Source organism: Natrix helvetica (genome assembly GCF_964273705.1).
Source record: "Natrix helvetica genome assembly, chromosome: 3".
NCBI lineage: Eukaryota > Metazoa > Chordata > Lepidosauria > Squamata > Natricidae > Natrix > Natrix helvetica.
Window position 1 is genome coordinate 149464308 of NC_138549.1, and position 18916 is coordinate 149483223.

The window sequence follows — 18916 nt, forward strand, 5'->3', positions numbered from 1 at the left end:
GGCTCAGTCGGGCTACGGTCGACCACTGGGAGTGGAGCCTTTCTCCGAAACTGTTCCAGGCCATCTGCTCCAGGTTTGACCATCCAGAGGTGGACCTATTTGCCACACCGCAGAATGCTCAGGTGGATCGCTTCTTCTCTCGGTTCCTGGCTCGGGCAGAGGGAGTCGACACGCTTCGGATTCCGTGGCTGTAGGGCCTACTCTTTGCCTTCCCTCCTCTTCCCCTTCTCCTTGGGAAAGTTCAGAAAATGATATCAGAGAGGGCGGAGCTTAACTTAGTGGCACCCTACTGGCCGCGCCAGGCGTGGTTTGCGGACCTAGTGTGCCTGTCAGTGTCACACCCGTGGAGGATCCCTGGGAGGGATGTGGACCTCAGGCAGGGGAACCTGGTGCATCCTGAGCCACAGTGGCTGCAGTTAGCCATTTGGAGATTGAGCGGGAGCGCCTAAGGGCCACCCAGCATTCACAAGGGGTGATCTCCACAATTGAGGCTTCACGCAAGGGTTCCACCACTAGGATTTATGATTCTACCTGGTGGGTCTTTGCAGAGTGGTGCCGGGTCTCGGGAGCAAATCCCTGCGAGGCTTCGGTACCGCACGTCTTGGAGTTCCTTCAAGATGGATTGGATAGGGGGTTCTCACATGGCACCTCAGGAGTCAGGTGGCGGCCCTCTCCACGATCATTCGAGGAGAGGGGCTCCTTCCACTTTCCCAGGTTCCGCTAATTAAGAGGTTCCTGAAGGGTGTGGGGAATCTCCGTCCCCCGGTAGTTCACAGTTTTCCAACATGGAGCCTCACTACGGTTCTCCAAGCTATGACAGGAGCACCACTCGAACCTCTGAGGACGGTTGACCTGAAGTTCATAACCCTTAAGGTAGTGTTCCTTGTGGCGGTTACCTCAGCCCGTCGCATCTCCGAACTGGGGGTGTTGTCCTCCAGGTCGGATCTTTGTACTTTCCACAATAATCGGGTCGTCCTGTGACTGGATTCGACCTTTATTCCCAAGGTTAATTCCCTTTTCCACAGATCATAGGAGGTGGTATTACTGGATTTTTGTCCGGAATGTCTCATGATAGGGAGCGCCTTTGGCACTGGCTGGATGTCAGGTGTGCCTTACGCATTTACCTGAGGCGCACGGAGAGACTCAGGAAATCTGAGGCTCTCGTCGTTTCCTTTTATCCGTCTTCCCTGGGGAAGAGGATGTCCTTGGCTATAGGGAGGTGGATCAAACTGGCCATTGCATTGGCCTATGCGGTTCAGCATCTTCCGGTGCCCCAGGTCATCACAGCACACTCCACCAGGAGTGTGGCTACCTCATTGACCTGGGCCACACAGGCGCCTATCGTGGAGATTTGCAGGGCTGCCACATCGGCATCTCCGTCTCCCTTTATCAGACACTACAGGTTAGACGCGTTTGCATCGGCTGATGCGGCGTTTAGTCGTAGGGTATTACAACAGGTAGTAGCGCATGAGGAGCCCACGAACAATAGTGCCCCCCCCCCGAGGGACGTTAGCTTGGATATGTCCCAATCCTGGCTAATCCTGCAAAATTCCTCCATAAAATGACAGTTGGTCTTACCTGAACTGTTGTTTTAGGAGGTTGATCCCGGGGTTAGGGAATTCAGGGGATAGGGTGTTTTCCCTTATGACTTGTTTTTAGGTGTTCGAAGTAGTCTTGACTCGTTGAAACTGGGAACCAGAAGCAAGGAGCACAGAGGTGTGGCTTCAATTTTAAATCTGTCTCGAGGCTAATTGGACATCACAATACCCAATCCTGGCTAATCCTGAAAAACCTCCTAAAACAACAGTTCAGGTAAGACCAACTGTCAGTCCAAAATAGGATAATGTTATAGAAAAACATTAAACATTTCCTTTAATTTTAGACATAAATTTAGGGCTTATTAAGGAGAACGTAAGGTACGCGGTAGCTCAGTGGTTAAGACGCTGAGTTTGTCGATCAGAAAGATCGGCAGTTTGGTGATTTGAATCCCTAGTGCTGCATAATGGAATGCGCTCCTGTTACTTGTCCCAGCTTCTGCCAACTTAGCAGTTCAAAACCATGTAAAAATGCAAGTAGAAAAATAGGGACCAACTTTGGTGGGAAGCTAACAGTGTTCCATGCGCTTTCGGCGTTTAGTCATGCTGGCCACATGACCATGGAGATGTCTTTGGACAGCGCTGGCTCTATGTAATATTATTGACTATATCAGATTGTTACAGTTGTAGTACACAAATCATTGTGAAATGTAACTGTCATATGTAAGATAACATTTCTTTTCCTCTTTAGGGGACACTGGCATTACTGGAAGAAAACATATTTTTTTCCCTCATGACTTTAATTTTTTTTGTAAATTTACATTTCTGTTTATATGTTATTTTGGGGCACAAAATGTGTGCCAAGCCATCTGTCACCTGCCACAACACAATGATGCATAGTAGACTAATTAGGGCAGTATATGGAGATGCTTATTGCTGTCCACTTTCTACTCCAACTAGTGTAGAAATGTCTGTGATCAGGACAAGAATTCTTTCTTATATTTAGAGGAGTTAACAAAGCATCACCTTTGTGGCTTCAACAATCCAGATGTATTTCCTCTTTTTCTGTACTGCTCTGCCATGAAAAGAAATACAATGGGGTTGTTTGGTTCTTCTTCAGGGAAGTTGTAGTATTATTATATGCATGTAACATATTCATTACATGATTTCTGAATAGACGGAGATCACGATGGAGATTACAAAACAAGCTTTGAAGTACAATACAGAAGTCAGGACAAAACTAGTTTTAAAAATGTAGTATTCTTCATCTCGTTGACCCTTCACAAGTTTGGCATTTGTTGTCATATCCTAAGCTAAAACATTTATTTATGTAGTGACAAGCTTTTTCAAAAGATGAAAGTTGTCCTGGTGTCTCATGATTTCATGATGGAGTAAATGGTAGAGTAATCTGTCTTTCATTTATGCTTCATGACATTGGAATAATCAACAATTTCTTAAGCACATCTGTAGATGAGATTGAACATTTTAAGAACACTGATACAATACTGAGGAACTATCTGAGCATAAATATCTCAGTATCCTGAACTGCACTTATTCCAGATATGGGATTGCTTTCCATCTATTAAATGAGAACTTCATGCCTAAAATGTAGTTTAAAAGGTCTCAGTTTCAAGGAGTGCCTTTAATTCAACACACACAAATATATACACATATATTTAAGTGTTTATATTAGAGAAAGATTTCCAGTGAAGCCTCAGAAGTTTCTTTAATAGCTCTCTAGATTTTAGTCATTTTCTTGGTGCATTGTCAGCACAAAATGTGAAAATTGCAATGAATGTGCAACATGATTCACAATTTTTCTGTTTGATTTTATTTTAGAATAATTGTGCTGATAAATCTTGGCAGATTTACTGTGCTGTTGGCCTCCAAAAATTCTCCTTATTTTAGTGAGAAGAAAAACATTACATAGAGTATATGAAAAAGAGTGATAATATCATTCTATTGCACGTACAGTTGCAAAACAGTTCACTCAGAAATTAGCTACATTAAGTGCTGAAATGCATTCTTGAAGATGTGTATACTCAATCCTATGCATATGTTTTCATTATGCAAACTAGTAGTTTATAAAATTACTATAGTGAGAGCTGTTCTTTTCACTAAATGCTTGGAGTGGAAAGGGAAACCTGAAACATTGTACCAGGTTTTGGAATCAGCACCATTACAAACTTCTAGTTTCCAAAATGTTCTTTGTTAAGAATGAATACATGCAATTCTGACTAATGAATTCCAGAATACATGAAAAGATCTGAACAGCTGCAGTACTCACCAAACTACTTGAAAATGTATGCAAGGAATGTTTTTTTGTATTACTGTAAGATCAAGGCACTATTGTGTATTACGCATACAAAATATTTTATTCCAGATATGACTTGTTTTGACTGTAACGGCTCTGTTTTAATAGAATGAATTAAGATACCAAATTCTGGTTAAGTTGTACTATATCTTAATCTTAAAGTTGCTTCATCCTGTTCCCTGATAACATTTCGCTGTGGCAAGATCTGTCTTGGGCTTACACATAGCAAAAGGAGATGTCTGGATGTGATTCTTGTGGAATGAACTAGCAGTCTTATCTAAGCAAGCCCTTTGTATCCATTACGATGGGAGAATTTTTCTTGGAGATAAAGTTATTGTTAAGGGGTAAAAGGACTGATAAAAATTACTGACATCAATGGAATTATAAGATTCTTTTGAAATATTTTGGCAAGCTACATTTAAGGGCAAATAAAGTTTTCTGGGCTGCTCTACCCATTTTCATTTTAATCTGAATTATAAAACAACACTTTTTATCCATTGAAATGTACATTAAGTCAAGGATTGAAATTCTACCCATTTTTTGATTTGTTTAATAGATTATAAATTTTGATTATCATACTTGTTTTCCGGTGGACTCGAGGGAGGGGTCACGTGAGGGTATTGTCACAGCCTGATTGGTCCATAGACTGAGGGAAACTTCTTAAATATTCCTTCTTTCCCATTGGCTCCCAGTTTTCTCTCAGTCTTTTGGTCCAAGCACTGCTTTGGCTGTTAGGTAGGAAATAATTGTTTGCAACTGTGATAATTGTGTAAATTTCATCCATTGGATATTCCAAATTCTAAATTAGTTTGGCTGCAGCCCAAGACTCAGTCTTTTCTGCCTCTTGCAGTGAGGGAGAGCCCCGTGGGGCGAGCCTTCTCCCTCTCCGCGGGCCAGGAGCTCTGTCCATATTCCCGGGCTTGCAGGGGTGACGAGCTTCAGAGGGCAGCCTGGGAGTTAGCCGGGTCACTTTTAAGAGGCGTGCTTGCCGGCGCTCACTTCTAACAAGTGCGAAGCCTCCCGCCGCCACCAGGCTCTCTACATAGCGGTCTGCCGCACCGTCCCAATTTCAAAGGGACCGAGTGGCCCGAAAGCGGAGAATTTGTCAGAGACGTGCAATTTGGAGCAGGGAGAGTGAGTGCGAGCCATGGCACCTAAAATCAAGCCGCGGCCGCATTTTTCAGCCGGCATGGAAAAAAAGGAAATCGAAAGCGGAGGCCCGGCGGCCATTTTGGAAGCCTCCACGTGGCGACAGGCTCCAGCTGCCACGTAGTCGATCTCTGAGGCCCAGTCAGAGAACAAAGTGCAGACCGGCTACCAAGGCTACAGACACAGCTCCCACAGGCCCAGGCACCGGTGGAACTTACAAAGGCCTGTTATGAATCATGTGAGTGAGGGCAATGGCTGCAAGATCTGATTCCTAGGCCCTCTATGGAGGAAAGTGGGGAGCTGGCTGATAGGCCCCGAACCAGGGCTGCAACATCCAAGCCCTTAGCTACCCAACGCCCTTCCAGGGCCACTTCAAGGGACAAATTGAGGCGGCAGAAGGCCTTGGAGGAGACCTTTACCAGGGCAGAGAGGCAGGCTCAGACCACCAGGCCTAGTTCAGAAAGCAGATCCAAATCCCCAACCAGGCCCCAATAATTCAGGCTCCCCTTCAAGGGGATTCAGTCCTTCCTCTCCTTCTGTCTCCCCCTCCAGATCTAACAGGTACTCCAGGCAGGAGGTGTCTCCTTCCCCCCGGCCTCTCCAGGGCCCATGGGTGGGGAGGGGGCAGACCCTCTGGAGGGTCCATCCGGGACCTACCAATCCCCAAGGAGATTAGCCCCGCAGAGGCCACCTCCATATCAGGATGATCTGGTTGATTTGGATTTATTGCCAGAAAGCATGAAGAGGCGCATCTCTGCAGCCATCTCTCGGGGCATTGCCTGGGTACCTCACTCTAGCAGGGCCCCAAGTAGTCATAGGCACCACCACTCCAGAGCCTCATCTCCCTCTATGGTCAGCGTGGGTTCCACTCAAGGAGAAGATAACCACAATGATTGGGGGTTTTCAGAGGATGAGGATTCCGCTCCTCCTGATTCCCCCTCTTCTGCTGGGGTTTTCCCCTCAGCTATGTTCAAACCTCTTCTACATAAAGCTAGAAAACCACTAAGATTGGAACTGAGGACCCTACGGTCCCTCAACGTAGAGACCCCGATATGGCAATGTTCTCTAATATGGCAACGAACAAGGAGGAGATCCCTGCTCCACCTTTGTTTATGGAGATGGTAAAGAACCAGTGGGCTTGCCTGTCTAACTTTTCAAACCTGGGCAGTAAGGATCGATGGTTCTACCATGTAGAGCAGATGTTCGCTCAGGCCCTTCAATTGCCAGCTATAGACACACCGATTGTGGCCTTAGTCTCCTCCTCCCCTGTAGTTTCTGGGGATGCGGCCGACAAGATGAAACCGGAGGACAAAAGGGCGGAGCTTACCTTACGTAAAAATTAACGCCTCGGCCTGGGCAATCAAGGCGGCCTCTTTAACTGCACGATTGTAATGTGGCTCCGTCAACTCCAGGATCGCATTCTGATCCAGGATGAGCGCCTCCACCAGGATCTAACAAAGATCCTGGCTGCCTCCCAATTTTCTGCTGACGCAACTCTGGACACAGTAAAATTCGCATCCAGTGCCTTGGCCACGTCGGTTGCCTCCTGTCACCTCCTGTGGCTACGCAGTTGGCAGATGGACAACAAGGCCAAATGGAACCTGGTGGCGGCCTCCTACACTGGGCCCAATCTTTTTGGGGAGACCCGAGAACCCATTTTGGTTGAGAATAAGGATAAGAAAAAGGTTCTCCCTTCCAACTCTAAAAAGTCTGATTCCCGGACTCATCCATACCATACCATACCATACCATACCATACCATACCATACCATACCATACCATACAGGAATAATAATCTGTATCCTACATTATTATGCCACATGTGGACATTGTGGGAAAAAGCCAAAGACAATTGTTTTGTAGAATATTAAATTTATAACGTTTGTAGTTTTATCTTTTCCTTTTATTGTTTACCTAATATGTATAATGGGATACAGACACACATATTTCTGTAATAGAGCAACAAACAAATTAACAAAAATGTGATTGGGTGAAAGCAGGGATCTGCAACCTTAAAACACTCAAAGAGCCATTTGGGCCCATTTCCCACAAAAAAGAAAACACGGTGGGCCACAAAACATGGGTGGGCATGGCCAACTCAATATCACTCACTCCCACCCAGTTACATGACACCTCCCCACAGCCATGTCTACCCAGGTTTTGTGGCTCCCTGTGTTTTCTTTTCTATGGGAAATAGGTATCTCCCTCTCTGTGTCCTCCCTGTCATACCTTTCTCTTTTTCTCATCTCCCTTCCTCACATCTTTCTCTCATTGCTATCTTTCTTTTTATCTCTATCTCCCAATCCCTCTCTCATTTCTCTTTCTCTCTGTGTCTCTCTTTTTCTCTGTCTCCCCTTCCCTCCTTCTTATCTCTCTCTCTCTTTCTCTCCATCTCCCTCTCATCCCCCTCTCCCTCACCTCTTTCTCTCTCTCTTTCTCCCCCGCCCCCCCCCTTTCTCTGTGGCTCGCTCCCTCGCTCCCTGTCTCTTCTCACTCTCTCGGAAAGCCCTGTGTGCTCTCCTTGGGGCTTTTCACTACCCATTTTTCTTTCTTCCTGGGCTAGCTGAAGAATGAGCACAACTGTGGTGAAGGCTTCCCTACCCCCCTACCCCTCCATTGCGCAACCTCCCCGCCACAGCCAGCCAGGAGGTCTTGAACCCCAAGGAAAGCATACAGGGCTTTCCGAGAGAGTGAGAAGAGACGCAGAGACAGGGAATGAGGGAGATATAGACACACACACACAGAGGAAGACTGACTGATGGGTGATGTCTTTAGCGAGGGCCAAATCTGTCTCCCCCCCCCCTTTCTCTTTCGCTGCCTGACTGGTGGGAAATGGCAGGTGGCTACTTCCTGGTTTGTTGGTGCTGGACACACAACCTGCTCTCCGCCCCAGGAGAGAGAGTGTTGCCAGGGGTGAGTGGGGCAGGGAATGGTCTCCAGGAGGAGGAGGGGATCCAGTCTCCCAGATTGTAAAGCACACTTTTGCTATGCTGCGCAAGAGCAGTAGGTGGACCATGGAGGGGGATTAGATCTTCCCCACACCAAAGGAAGACCAGCCAGGCTTCTCCTACCCTTCCCCCTGTTCTCTTCCCCCCACTCAATCCTACTTCGGGACAAAGAAGCGTGCGCTGGAAATGGGTGTGTCTTCTGACCCTCTGGCACTTACCCGCAACTCTCAGCGCTCGAGACCCGGCTTGCTGAGGGAGGGATCAGCCCTGACGCCTTTGCTCCCCCCCCCAATTATTCCAGCCATCGCTGCCTGGGGAAGGCACAGGAAACAGAAAGTGGTGTGTTTCAAAGGCGACAAACAGCGTTCCACTGCACGAACCATGCCATGCCTCTCCGCTGTCCAACTCTCACCAATGGGGGAGTTTTTGACGGCCCATTTCCCCCCCCCACTTCGCTGGGCTGTTGTGCTAGGCACTTGACAGGGGGGAGCGCTTCCCCACGCCGCCCCCTTCTTTCTGCTAGCCCTGCCCACAAGGGAGGAGGAAGGCCAGGCTTGGGGGATGGCTGAGCCAACTTCCCTTGTATTACTTGATCCTAATCTACTTTTAAAAAAATATAGAACATAGAACAGTGATGGCAAACCCTTTTCCCCTTGGGTGCCAAAAGCACGAGCATGTGCACTATGGCACACCCTCGCATGCCCACCCTTTAACCTGTTTTCCGACTTCTGATAGGTCCGCTTTTTGCCCTCCACAGGCTCCAGAGGCTTTCTAAGGCAAAACCTGCCTCCCCCACGGCCCTCTGGAGGTCAGAAATTGCCCGTTTTCTGGCTTCCGGTTTGCATGTTGGAACGTTTTTCCCCTCCAGAGGCTTCAAGGAAGCCTCCTAAAGCCTTGGAGGCAAAAAACGCCCCATACCACAAACCGGAATTTCAGGAACGGACTTCCAGGTTGCCCATAGGGCTATTTTTCGCCCTCCGAAGGCTTCTCTGTGGGACACAGAGCCCTCTCTCTGGGCATGTGCGCCGTCACAAGCTGCTCTTCTAGTTTCTGGCATGTGCACTGGCCAGGTACTCTCCGCATGTGCCGGAGCCCTGGAAACCCGAAGAACAGTTAACCGGCACGCATGCATGTGCTGGAAACCAAAAGTCCAGGTATTCGAGTTTCTGGGGCTCCGGCACACACAAAAGACCAGCTGGCCGCCACCCATGCATGCACCAGAAACCAAAAGACCAAGTGGTCTTTAAGTTTCGGGCTCTGGCATACACAAAGATGAGCACGTGTGTTCCGGTTTGGGTACTTGGTGCCAAAAAGTGCCATCACTGCCCTATAGCATTTCAGACAAATGGTTGTCCAATCTCTTAAGAACTCCCAGTGTTCGAGCATTCATAACTTCTGGAGGCAAGTTGTTCCACTGATTAATTGTTCTGTCTGTCAGGAAATTTCTTCTTAGTTCTAGGTTGTTTCCCTCCTGGTTTAGTTTCCATCCATTACTCCTTGTCCTTCCCTTGAGTGCTTTGGAGAATAGCTTGACTCTTTCTTTGTGGCAACACCTAAGATACTGGAACACTGCTGTCATGTAACCCCTACTCCTTCTTTTCATTATACTCGACATACCCAATTTCAGGAACCGCTGTTTATATGTTTTAGCCTCCAGTCCTCTAATCATTTTGTTGCTCTCCTTTGCACTCTTTCTAGAGTCTCCACATATTTTTTTACAATGTGGTGACCAAAACTGGATGCAGTATTCCAATGGTGGCTTTAGAGGACTACCAGTACTTCCTAGCTTTAGAAGATAATGAATTATTGTCTATTGACTACTGACTATGTGTATTCTTCTCCAGAAGAACTAGCAGTATGAAATTAGTGTTTTTATTCTTGAATGCTAAACTCTGTATTAAACAAACCTAGAGTCATTCCCATACCTTACCAAGTGTAGGTTTAAGAGAGATGTAGGGAGGCATATATAAGACATTGTTGCATATCTGGCTATTCCTGAGCTAAGAAAGGCTGAAAGCCAACCATCTCTCAATAATATTGTAAGCATACAAATCTTTACAGAGATAATTTAAGCAGATATATGCTGGCATCACTTTGATGTTCCAAATCAGTTACCTCTGGAGAATAATAATTTGAAGACTCTAAATGGATTGTTTCTGAAGCTATAAAATTAATTGTACCATCCCTAAAACCCTGGCTAGCAATTGAGTCTTTGAATCATTTGTTTTAAATAGTAACTTACATAGGACATTTTTTAAAAAAATGTTCTCTCCCACCCTCTATCTATCTATCATCTGTCTATAAAAAGAATGCTTTATGAAGTGTAAATTTGATTTCTAATAAGTAGATGATGATACTCATAGCTGTAGCTTCCAACAAGGTAAGTGTATAAAAGGATAGATAGCAGGTGTGTTCTAAATTATCAGCTGGCCCAAAAGAAGAGCTCTCTTGAATACTTTATGGATCATTTATCTGGAACAAAAGAGAAATGAAAATTACACACAGGCTGAAGGTTGATGGAACATTTCTTTATAATTGTAATGCGACTTTGAGGATTGGTTGGGAAAAAAAACCCAGAAAATGTAGCTACATTTCAGTTTAACACTAAATCATGATATTGACTCCAATTGTTCCCATCCAGACTCCCAGAGATTTTAAATAGGGAACAGTAGCAGAAAATATCTGAAAGGGGCCAGCATGCCTACTTTCTTCCTAAAATAGTATTTAGCAGCATGAGAAAAAAAAAAACCTGATCCCACTCATCTTTTCTTCCACAGTTAAATCAATGGCTTGTTTAGTCTAAAAGGGAATTGTGTGTTCATTTGTGAGTCTTCAAATCAAAGTTGACTCCTGCAGAGTATCTGGATAAGTCCCTGCAGTTTTCTTGGCAAGATTTCAGAACTGATTTGCCCTTGCCTCCTTCCTCGGATTTTAAGAATGTGACTGGCCCAAGGTCACCCCATTCATTTTGTGCCTAAGGCAGGAATAGAACTGTCTCCAAGTTTCTAGCCTGTCTTAACTACTACACCAGATTGATTCTCAAAAGGAAATTGTGATCACCTGTAATTAGGTTGAAGAAATAACTTTTATGTGGTCACAGGAAGTGATTAAATAAGTCTGCTAAATTGTGTTAAGTAAAACCTAGTAGAAGATAAATGGGATCTTGATCCCCTTTTTCATTCTTAACTATTCATGTATTCCTGTGTTCCTTCAAATTCATTTGCTATCAAAAATCCAATGAGTTTTATCTTTGTGCAAATATTTTCACAGAATAGGAAAGACTACTTTTTCCATTGTCTTCCAAAGGGAAAACACCAATTATGAAGCAATATTGAAATTAGTACAGGTATATTTTTATTACCATATTTTTAGAGTATAAGATGCACCAGAGTATAAGATGCACCAAGGTTTTGAAGAGGCAAATTAAAAAAAGTAGGTAGGTAGGTAGATAGACGGATAGAGAGGGAGAGAAAGAAAGAGAAATACAGTAGGTAAGTAGGGAGAGAGGGAGAGAGAGAAAGAGAAATAGAGATATACAGTAGATAGATAGGAAGAGAGTGTGTGTAGGGAGGTAGATAGGTAGAGGGATAGAGAAAGAGAAAGAGAAAGAGGGAGAGAAATACAGTAAATAGGGAGAGAGAGGGTAGGTAGGTAGATAGAGGGAGAGAGAGGGGGGAGGGAGGAATACAGTAGGTAGGGAGAGAGAGAAAGTGTAGGTAGATAGGTAGAGGGATAGAGAGAGGGGGGAGGGAGAAATACAGTAGGTAGGTAGGGAGAGAGAGAGTAGATAGGTAGATAAAGGGAGGGTGAGAGAGAGAAATACAGTAGGTAGAGAGAGAGAGGGTAGGTAGGTAAATGTTTCCAGGTGTATTTATCCATGTGCTGGAGAAGGAAATCTCTGACAATCTCCAGCACCTAACTTTGTTTCTGCTGGCACAGCACTTGATCAATGTAATTCTCATCAATCTGTTAAAGAGCTTTCCAAAAGGGGGAAAAAACCTCCCCAAAACATTTTTTTTCAAATAAAAGGAATGAATAGCCTGGGGGGGGGGGGGGGGGCAAAAACAAGCAAAAAACCGCATTTTTTGTCAAAGAAAAACCCTGCATGCATAGCCATATGGAGACTTACAGAGTGCTGCGGGAGGCTGGGGGGGGGGGGGACAGCCCATTTTTTGCTTATTTCTGCCCTCCCCAGCCCCCAGGAGCTCTCTAAAAGCCTTCATAAGGCTATGCACGGCCATTTTGGTAGAACCAGATTCTAACCATCTTCCTCATGGACTATATGGTTGGGACCGACTATACATCCAGGAAAAATATCATTCCAAAAGGCAGATTTCCCATAGAGAAGGCATACTGGGTCTCATAAATATGTCCTCCTTGTCAGGATGTGCAAAACAGCAGATACCTTTCAATCAAAGATTTTGTCCTGTGCTCACCAAAGCGAATGTTGTAGGTGAACACCAGCACTTTAAATTGCACTTGTAAGTCTGTTGGGAGGCATTGTACCAGAGTAGAAATGGGGGAGCTGGGAGGAAGTGTCTGTCCATCCACCTGGATTCTGTAGTGCCTTCCTGTGCACTCCTGTGCTCCATATCACCTGCTTGTGGCACCCTCCCACCTGCCTGCCTGCCTACTTTTCACAGTGCCTATCCATGGCACCTGCCCATCTAACTACAGCTTTTTCCAGCCTACTTGCCTGGGATTCTTCCCATGTCATGGTCCTCGTAAAATGATTCACAGTCCCAGAGTTACAGTGACAGCCAGGATCACTGGGATTGCCATCATTCAGCAATGTGGTCATGTGACATCACACTTCATGATTGTATTGTTTAGCATATCCAATCACAACAGGGACATTTGAATTGACTAAGTATTTTACCTACATTTTGTACAAAGAACTTTTAGAAAAGTGGTTTTGGGTAATGAAGGAAAAAGTTTTTCCAATTCTTAAGGTGTTTATTTTAATTTTTAAAAAACTTAAAAGCAAATATTCTTATATAGACGCTAGAAAATTAGCTTTAATTATCTGTGATATATAAATGTATTTCATTGCCCTCCAGTTAACAACACAATCCTATACATGTTCTTTGAAAAGTTAAATTCTAATGGTTTCCCGGGTTGTGTTCTCTGGAAAATGTATAAAATTGCCTTCTAATTACAGACTTATCTTAGCTAAGCCTGTAGCTAAGCATAGAGTATAAAAATTAAATCATTGCTTATTCTTTTCATATCTACCCACCTCCACCTCATTTTACTCTAAATCTTATATGGCTCAATTGCAATAATAGAAATAAATCCTAGGTTTTTATCTTGTGCTGTAAAGATTACTATATAATTACATTCCTAGTTTATTAATTCAAACAAGGGAATGGAATAGAGATGCTAGTATATTTAGGAAACCAAGCAAAGTGGCTTAGTGAAAACAAATTTGCTACATTAACAGAAGATTTAAAAAGTCATGTTGAACACCAATACTTCCTTATGCCTCCTTATGACTAAAGTAACAATGTGTTAGAAATTATTCTGCTAAACGATCTAGCCTTCCCTATTTCACCATACTTGATTGGGTGGTGATTCCAAAGTAAGTTTCATCTGGAGTGTTTTGATTCATTGGAAAAATCAACTAGTCAAATGGATCTAGCATGAATAATGCTCAAAATTGTAGCATAGTTAGATTTCATATCCCCCTCCCCATCTGCATATACAAAATAGATTAGGAAGCAGTTGCTAAGAGAATAGTGGGATGCTGAGGATAACAGTTTCCTAGCCCCAGGCTTATGGGAGATCAGTTTTCATTAAGGTCATGTGGTACTCTTGAGAAAGTCAGAATTTCATTTTAATCTGTTTGGCAGAGCAATTGCAATGTCAAAAAGAGAAAAATGCTTTGAATTCCAATGAAAGTTATAATTATTTAAAACATTAAAGAGAACATCTAAAAAGAAATATTGGTCAAAGGAATGTTAATAATAACAGAGATACTTAATTCTCCAATCCCCAGGACTTGAAGTGAAGCTGGCTTCATCACTTTGCCAAAGGACCCTCAAGACATTCAAAGGTCCTTTGAATGTCTTGAGGGTCCTTTGGAAAATCAAAAGCTTCACTTTTGCCACCTAGAGCCTACCAAATGTAGCTCTCTAGCCGATGAAACCCATAGCATGTTTTTTCTACTATTTCTGGTGGTACAGGCAGATATAATTGAGGAGAAGCAGTTCCTCAGATAACTGGTCGTATACTATGTAGGATTTTAAAACTCAAAACCAGCATCTTGAATTGACCTGGAAACAGACTGGTAACCAATTCAGTCTCTTGTCCCTATGCAGAATAAAAAATGCTGACTTACACACTACTAGGTATAGCCGGAGAGAAAGAGACAGTTTACCAGAGTTGAAGATTGGACAAGGCATATCTAAGTGCCAAGCTATTAATTATTTTATAGATTAAGGCAGTGATGGCGAACCTATGGCATGCGCGCACTGGCCAGCTGAGTTCACCATTTTTAAAAGCCATTTTTTCGCCCTCCCCAGGCTCCAGAGGCTTTATAGGAGCCTGGGGATGTCGAAAAGAGAGCCCCCCCCCCCCCGAGGCCCTCTGGAGGCTTCCCTGAACACTTAAAATGACCCTCCGAGCAAACCGGAAATGACTTCCGGTTTGCTCGGAGGGTTCTTTTGAGGGCTCCAAAGGCGTCAGGGAAGCCTCCGGACAGTCCCTGAAGCCTTCGGAGGGCCTCCAGGGGGGCGAGGTAGGCTCTTTTCGCCCTCCCCAGGCTCCTATAAAGCCTCTGGAGCCTGGGGAGGGTGAAAAAATGGGGGGGTCGCGCCTGTTGTGCGTGCATGCGCACTGGGGGATCGCGCATTGCATTATGGATGCAGCACGCCCGCACACTACCCCCCTGCACTCTCCCCACTTGTGGCACGCGAGCAAAAAAAGGTTCGCTATCGCTGGATTAAGGGCTGTACTTTAATTGTACCCAGAACTGAATTGGGAGCCAGTGCAGGACCCTTGGTGTTACATGTTCCCAGTTAATACATGAGGTGCTGCATTTTTGACAAGTTTCAATTTCTAGTCTTTTAAGGCACACTTATGTAAATCAATTGCAAGACATGAGTTACTGTAGCTAGGACGTCCTAGATCAGGTAAGGCCAAAAATTACATACCATAGTTTGGCAAAGGCCCTCACTAACCACACAGTCTCTGGCTGCTTTAAACAGGAACAAAGAATACTAAAGGGCTTCCAAATTGTAAACCTGCTCTATCACAGGGCTTCTTGAGAGACAAATCTGGTGTCAGTGAAAAAACCCTGATGTGCAAATAGCAACTCTGTGTTGTTTTTCTTTAAATTTACCTTTTCTCCCATGAAGACCTTTACAATCTCTAGCCACCAAGACAAAATTGATAGTATGTGTCTCAGAGCCTGGGGCGCCAATGTCTAATTAGTAGCATCATAGAAATTTAGACAGCTGCTTTATTTCTTTGTTTTATTTCTTAATTCCTTTCTTTGCTGTTCTGTTCACAGATTCGCACAAACATAAAGATAAACACAAAGACCGAGAACATCGACACAAAGAGCACAAGAAGGATAAAGACAGAGAAAAATCCAAGTACAGTAATAGGTAAGGTCAAGTGTAAGAAAGAAAAAGAAGGCAACCCGTACAAGTAAAAAAAAATGAAGAAAAATAGAAAAGAAAAAAAAAGATGCAAAGAAGTGACTTCAATATTCACAGCGGTTATAAATGCAATTATATTTTAACCTTTAAAGTTATATCATAGTACCCTTCTTTCTATAACTTCTGACTCCAATCTTAGTGTAGAATTTGCAAAGATACAATCAGTCCTCATTTACTAACTGCAATTGGGATTGGCAACTCTGTTAAGTGTTAAGTGCAACACCATGTGATTGCACCAACTGATGACATCAGTTCTGGCTGCAGTTAAGCGACTCAGTATAGGTCGTTAAGCACAATGTCACATGATTGTGACTTGCAATTTCCTGCCAACTTCCCCATTGACATGCTTGCTGTAAGCTGGCTGTGAAGATCACAAATGACAATTACATGACTGCAGGGATACTGTGATGGCTGCAATGAATTGAAGATGGGTCATATTGTACTTGAATGGTCACTGAACAAGTAGCGAGGACTACCTGCACTTGATTTTGGTCTCTAGACATTAGAATTTTGAAGTTTACAATATTGTTAGATTATTTGGGCCACTAAAGATATACTATATTGGTAATTATGATTGATGGAGGAATACGCAATACTGTTAGATTATTTGGGCCACTAAAGATATACTATATTGGTAATTATGATTGATGGAGGAATACGCAATACTTTTAGATTATTTGGGCCACTAAAGATATACTATATTGGTAATTATGATTGATGGAGGAATACGCAATACTGTTAGATTATTTGGGTCACTAAAGATGTAGTATGTTGCTAATTATATATTGGACACTCTTACGTGTTCCTCCATCAATCATACGTAATTAGACTTTAGGACTGGTCAACCTATATACAGTATAACTACTAGTATTCCAGAAATCATAACCAATAACTTTATAGGTAGCCCCAACATATTTTAAAGACATCAGGTAGGTAAGATTTGGCCTCCTATCTTTTTAATGTTTTATGCTTATGAAAGAGGGCATTTCAAAATATAGTTGGAAAGAGCCTGAATGATAATTAGGCTTAAAAGAAAGCCATATAGCCTTCATGGCATTCTTGATTTTTTTTTCATTTTTAAATCACAAATTGAAAAGAAAATATATCTTTGGCAAAGGCATTAAAGTAATATATATCTTTTTCCATAATTCCTAAAGTTCAATAGAAATAAATACTTTCAGAAGAAATATCTATATGTCCATTTATAAATTTGTGTGTGTGTGTGTTAGATATCTATTAAAGAATAAATATTCAGAATACTTGCCTTCCTATGAATCAACACATAGCGTGCCTTTTGGAGCAGAAATGTGGGAATCTTTAGCTTTCATTTTCATTTAAACTCTGTGCTTTCATAAATCACAGGGGAAACATAGCTTACTGACCTGTGCCCTCCACTGTTGCATTTATTTCAGAATACTGTACTAAAACGTCTGTTAAAAACTACAGAAGCAAAATTTGTCTTTCATAGAATAGAAACTAATTGAACATGTTTTTAATATAGTTTAGTTATAAAATGTTAGATAATACAGTATTTCCTCACAGTTAATATGTTTTTATATAATGTTTATGTAATCACCTATTTTAGTTTTTTTTTGGGGGGGGGGGTTCAAAATATTAGCATATGCTTTACTTGTGAGTAATTGAATATTTGTTGGAGTCAGGATAATCCAGGGCTGTCAAACCCCCGGCCCATGGGCCGGATGCATCACATGCTGGCCACACCCACGCCCAGTTTAGTAAAAATGGGGGGTCCTGATACGTCACGTGACGCCACCATGATGTGAATTTGACACCCCTGGTCTAATCAGTTTTAAAAGAGGCTCAAAAGGAGGCAATCCTCTTAAAATGCAAGTTTGTCTTTGTGCTTATGAAGTGTCTGCTTTCTCCATGAGGTCATAATATATTAATATATATGACTGATAACAGCTGAACATTATAGAACATTTTTTTCTGTACTGTGAAGTTTACTTCTGGATAGGCTATCCAAGAGCTTAGACTTGGCCTTTTCTGGATCTTAATTCAACCATCATATTTCCATGGTTTGGAAAGCATAGTCAGTTTAACTATGAATTGGGGTGTGACTTACTAATTTGTCTTCTCCATAAGCATAATTTTGTACATATTGAACATTGTATTGCTGCTACTAAAATTATGTATGAAAGATTTAAAAAATGAAAGGGAAAATAAAAAGCTCCAGGAGTATAAAGTATCCTAAAAGAATCAGCAGTATTTAAGTAGCATCTAATTTAAATATTAGTGGGAAATGCTATTTTGGCGGTGTGAGAACTCAGTAAAATAGTTGCTGAGAGAATTCCTCTGGAGAAAAGACTGGGGTGCCTTTACTCTCTCTGCACACATTTACTGGGTTTCCCTGGTGTGTAATTAAACAAAGATGTGTTACTGAAATGTTTGTACCTCTATTTTTCTTTAAAGAGAAAGTATTGAGTAATTTAAAGAAACTGAATGCACTTGTAGTGTTATAATTGCATTGTTTTCTTTAACTTGACATGCTCCTCACTGAGCTGGGATTACACCATTGAGAATTCCAGTTAGTGTTGTATTGAAGATAATTTAAATTGAGTTACATTAAACAAAGCACACACATGCCTGCAATTATGTCAGAGAAATGCAGTTACTTGTGAATTTTATTGATTTCTCTTAAGCAGACATGGCTTTACTGTTACTAGAGAAGAAATAGAAAGATTAAGCTAATGACAACCAGTATTCCTTCCTCTATAAGTATAAACCATCGCAATAAATTTTTGAAACTTTGGCTTTAGATGCTGATAAGACTATTTGGATACTGATAATGTGTCATTTTTTTCCAGTTGCCTCTTCTCTGACTGAAACTATTCTTAAATCTTACAGTGAACACAAAGAGTTTTCAGAGAAGAAACACAAAGAAAAGGAGAAAACCAAACATAAAGATGGTAGTTCAGAAAAACATGACAAACACAAAGACAAACACAAAGATAGAGAGAAGGAGAAGCGAAAGGAAGAAAAGGTACAGTACTATGATGGGGATATTATTCTTTGGATTGTACTTTTGTCAAGGATAAAGCCTCTCTCTGTTTTCAGGTTCTAAGGTATCTGATCTGCAGCTCTGGATGCCAAGAAAAAGTTAAGGTCCTGAAGATAAGAAAATGAAATTAAAAATTATGTACAACAACATTGTAGTTGAATATTGTGCTTGTTTGTTTAAAATGTCAGAAGGGGAGAGAATAAAGATAATTATGATAAAAATACATTGTCAAAGAAAAGAAAAAATATATAGAAAGTACTTTTTTAAAAGGTGAAAAAATGGAAC

The 18916-nt window shown here is 42.5% G+C and overlaps 1 protein-coding gene across 1 annotated transcript in view; it reads left to right on the top strand.

Annotated features, from left to right (window-relative positions):
• Positions 1-18916, top strand: part of TOP1 (DNA topoisomerase I) — a 64412-nt gene that overhangs the window by 13642 nt on the left and 31854 nt on the right. The window contains exons 3-4 of the mRNA XM_081948606.1: positions 15459-15555; positions 18478-18613. Of these exons, the coding sequence (XP_081804732.1) occupies positions 15459-15555; positions 18478-18613 (233 nt within the window). The remainder of the gene's footprint in view (positions 1-15458; positions 15556-18477; positions 18614-18916) is intronic.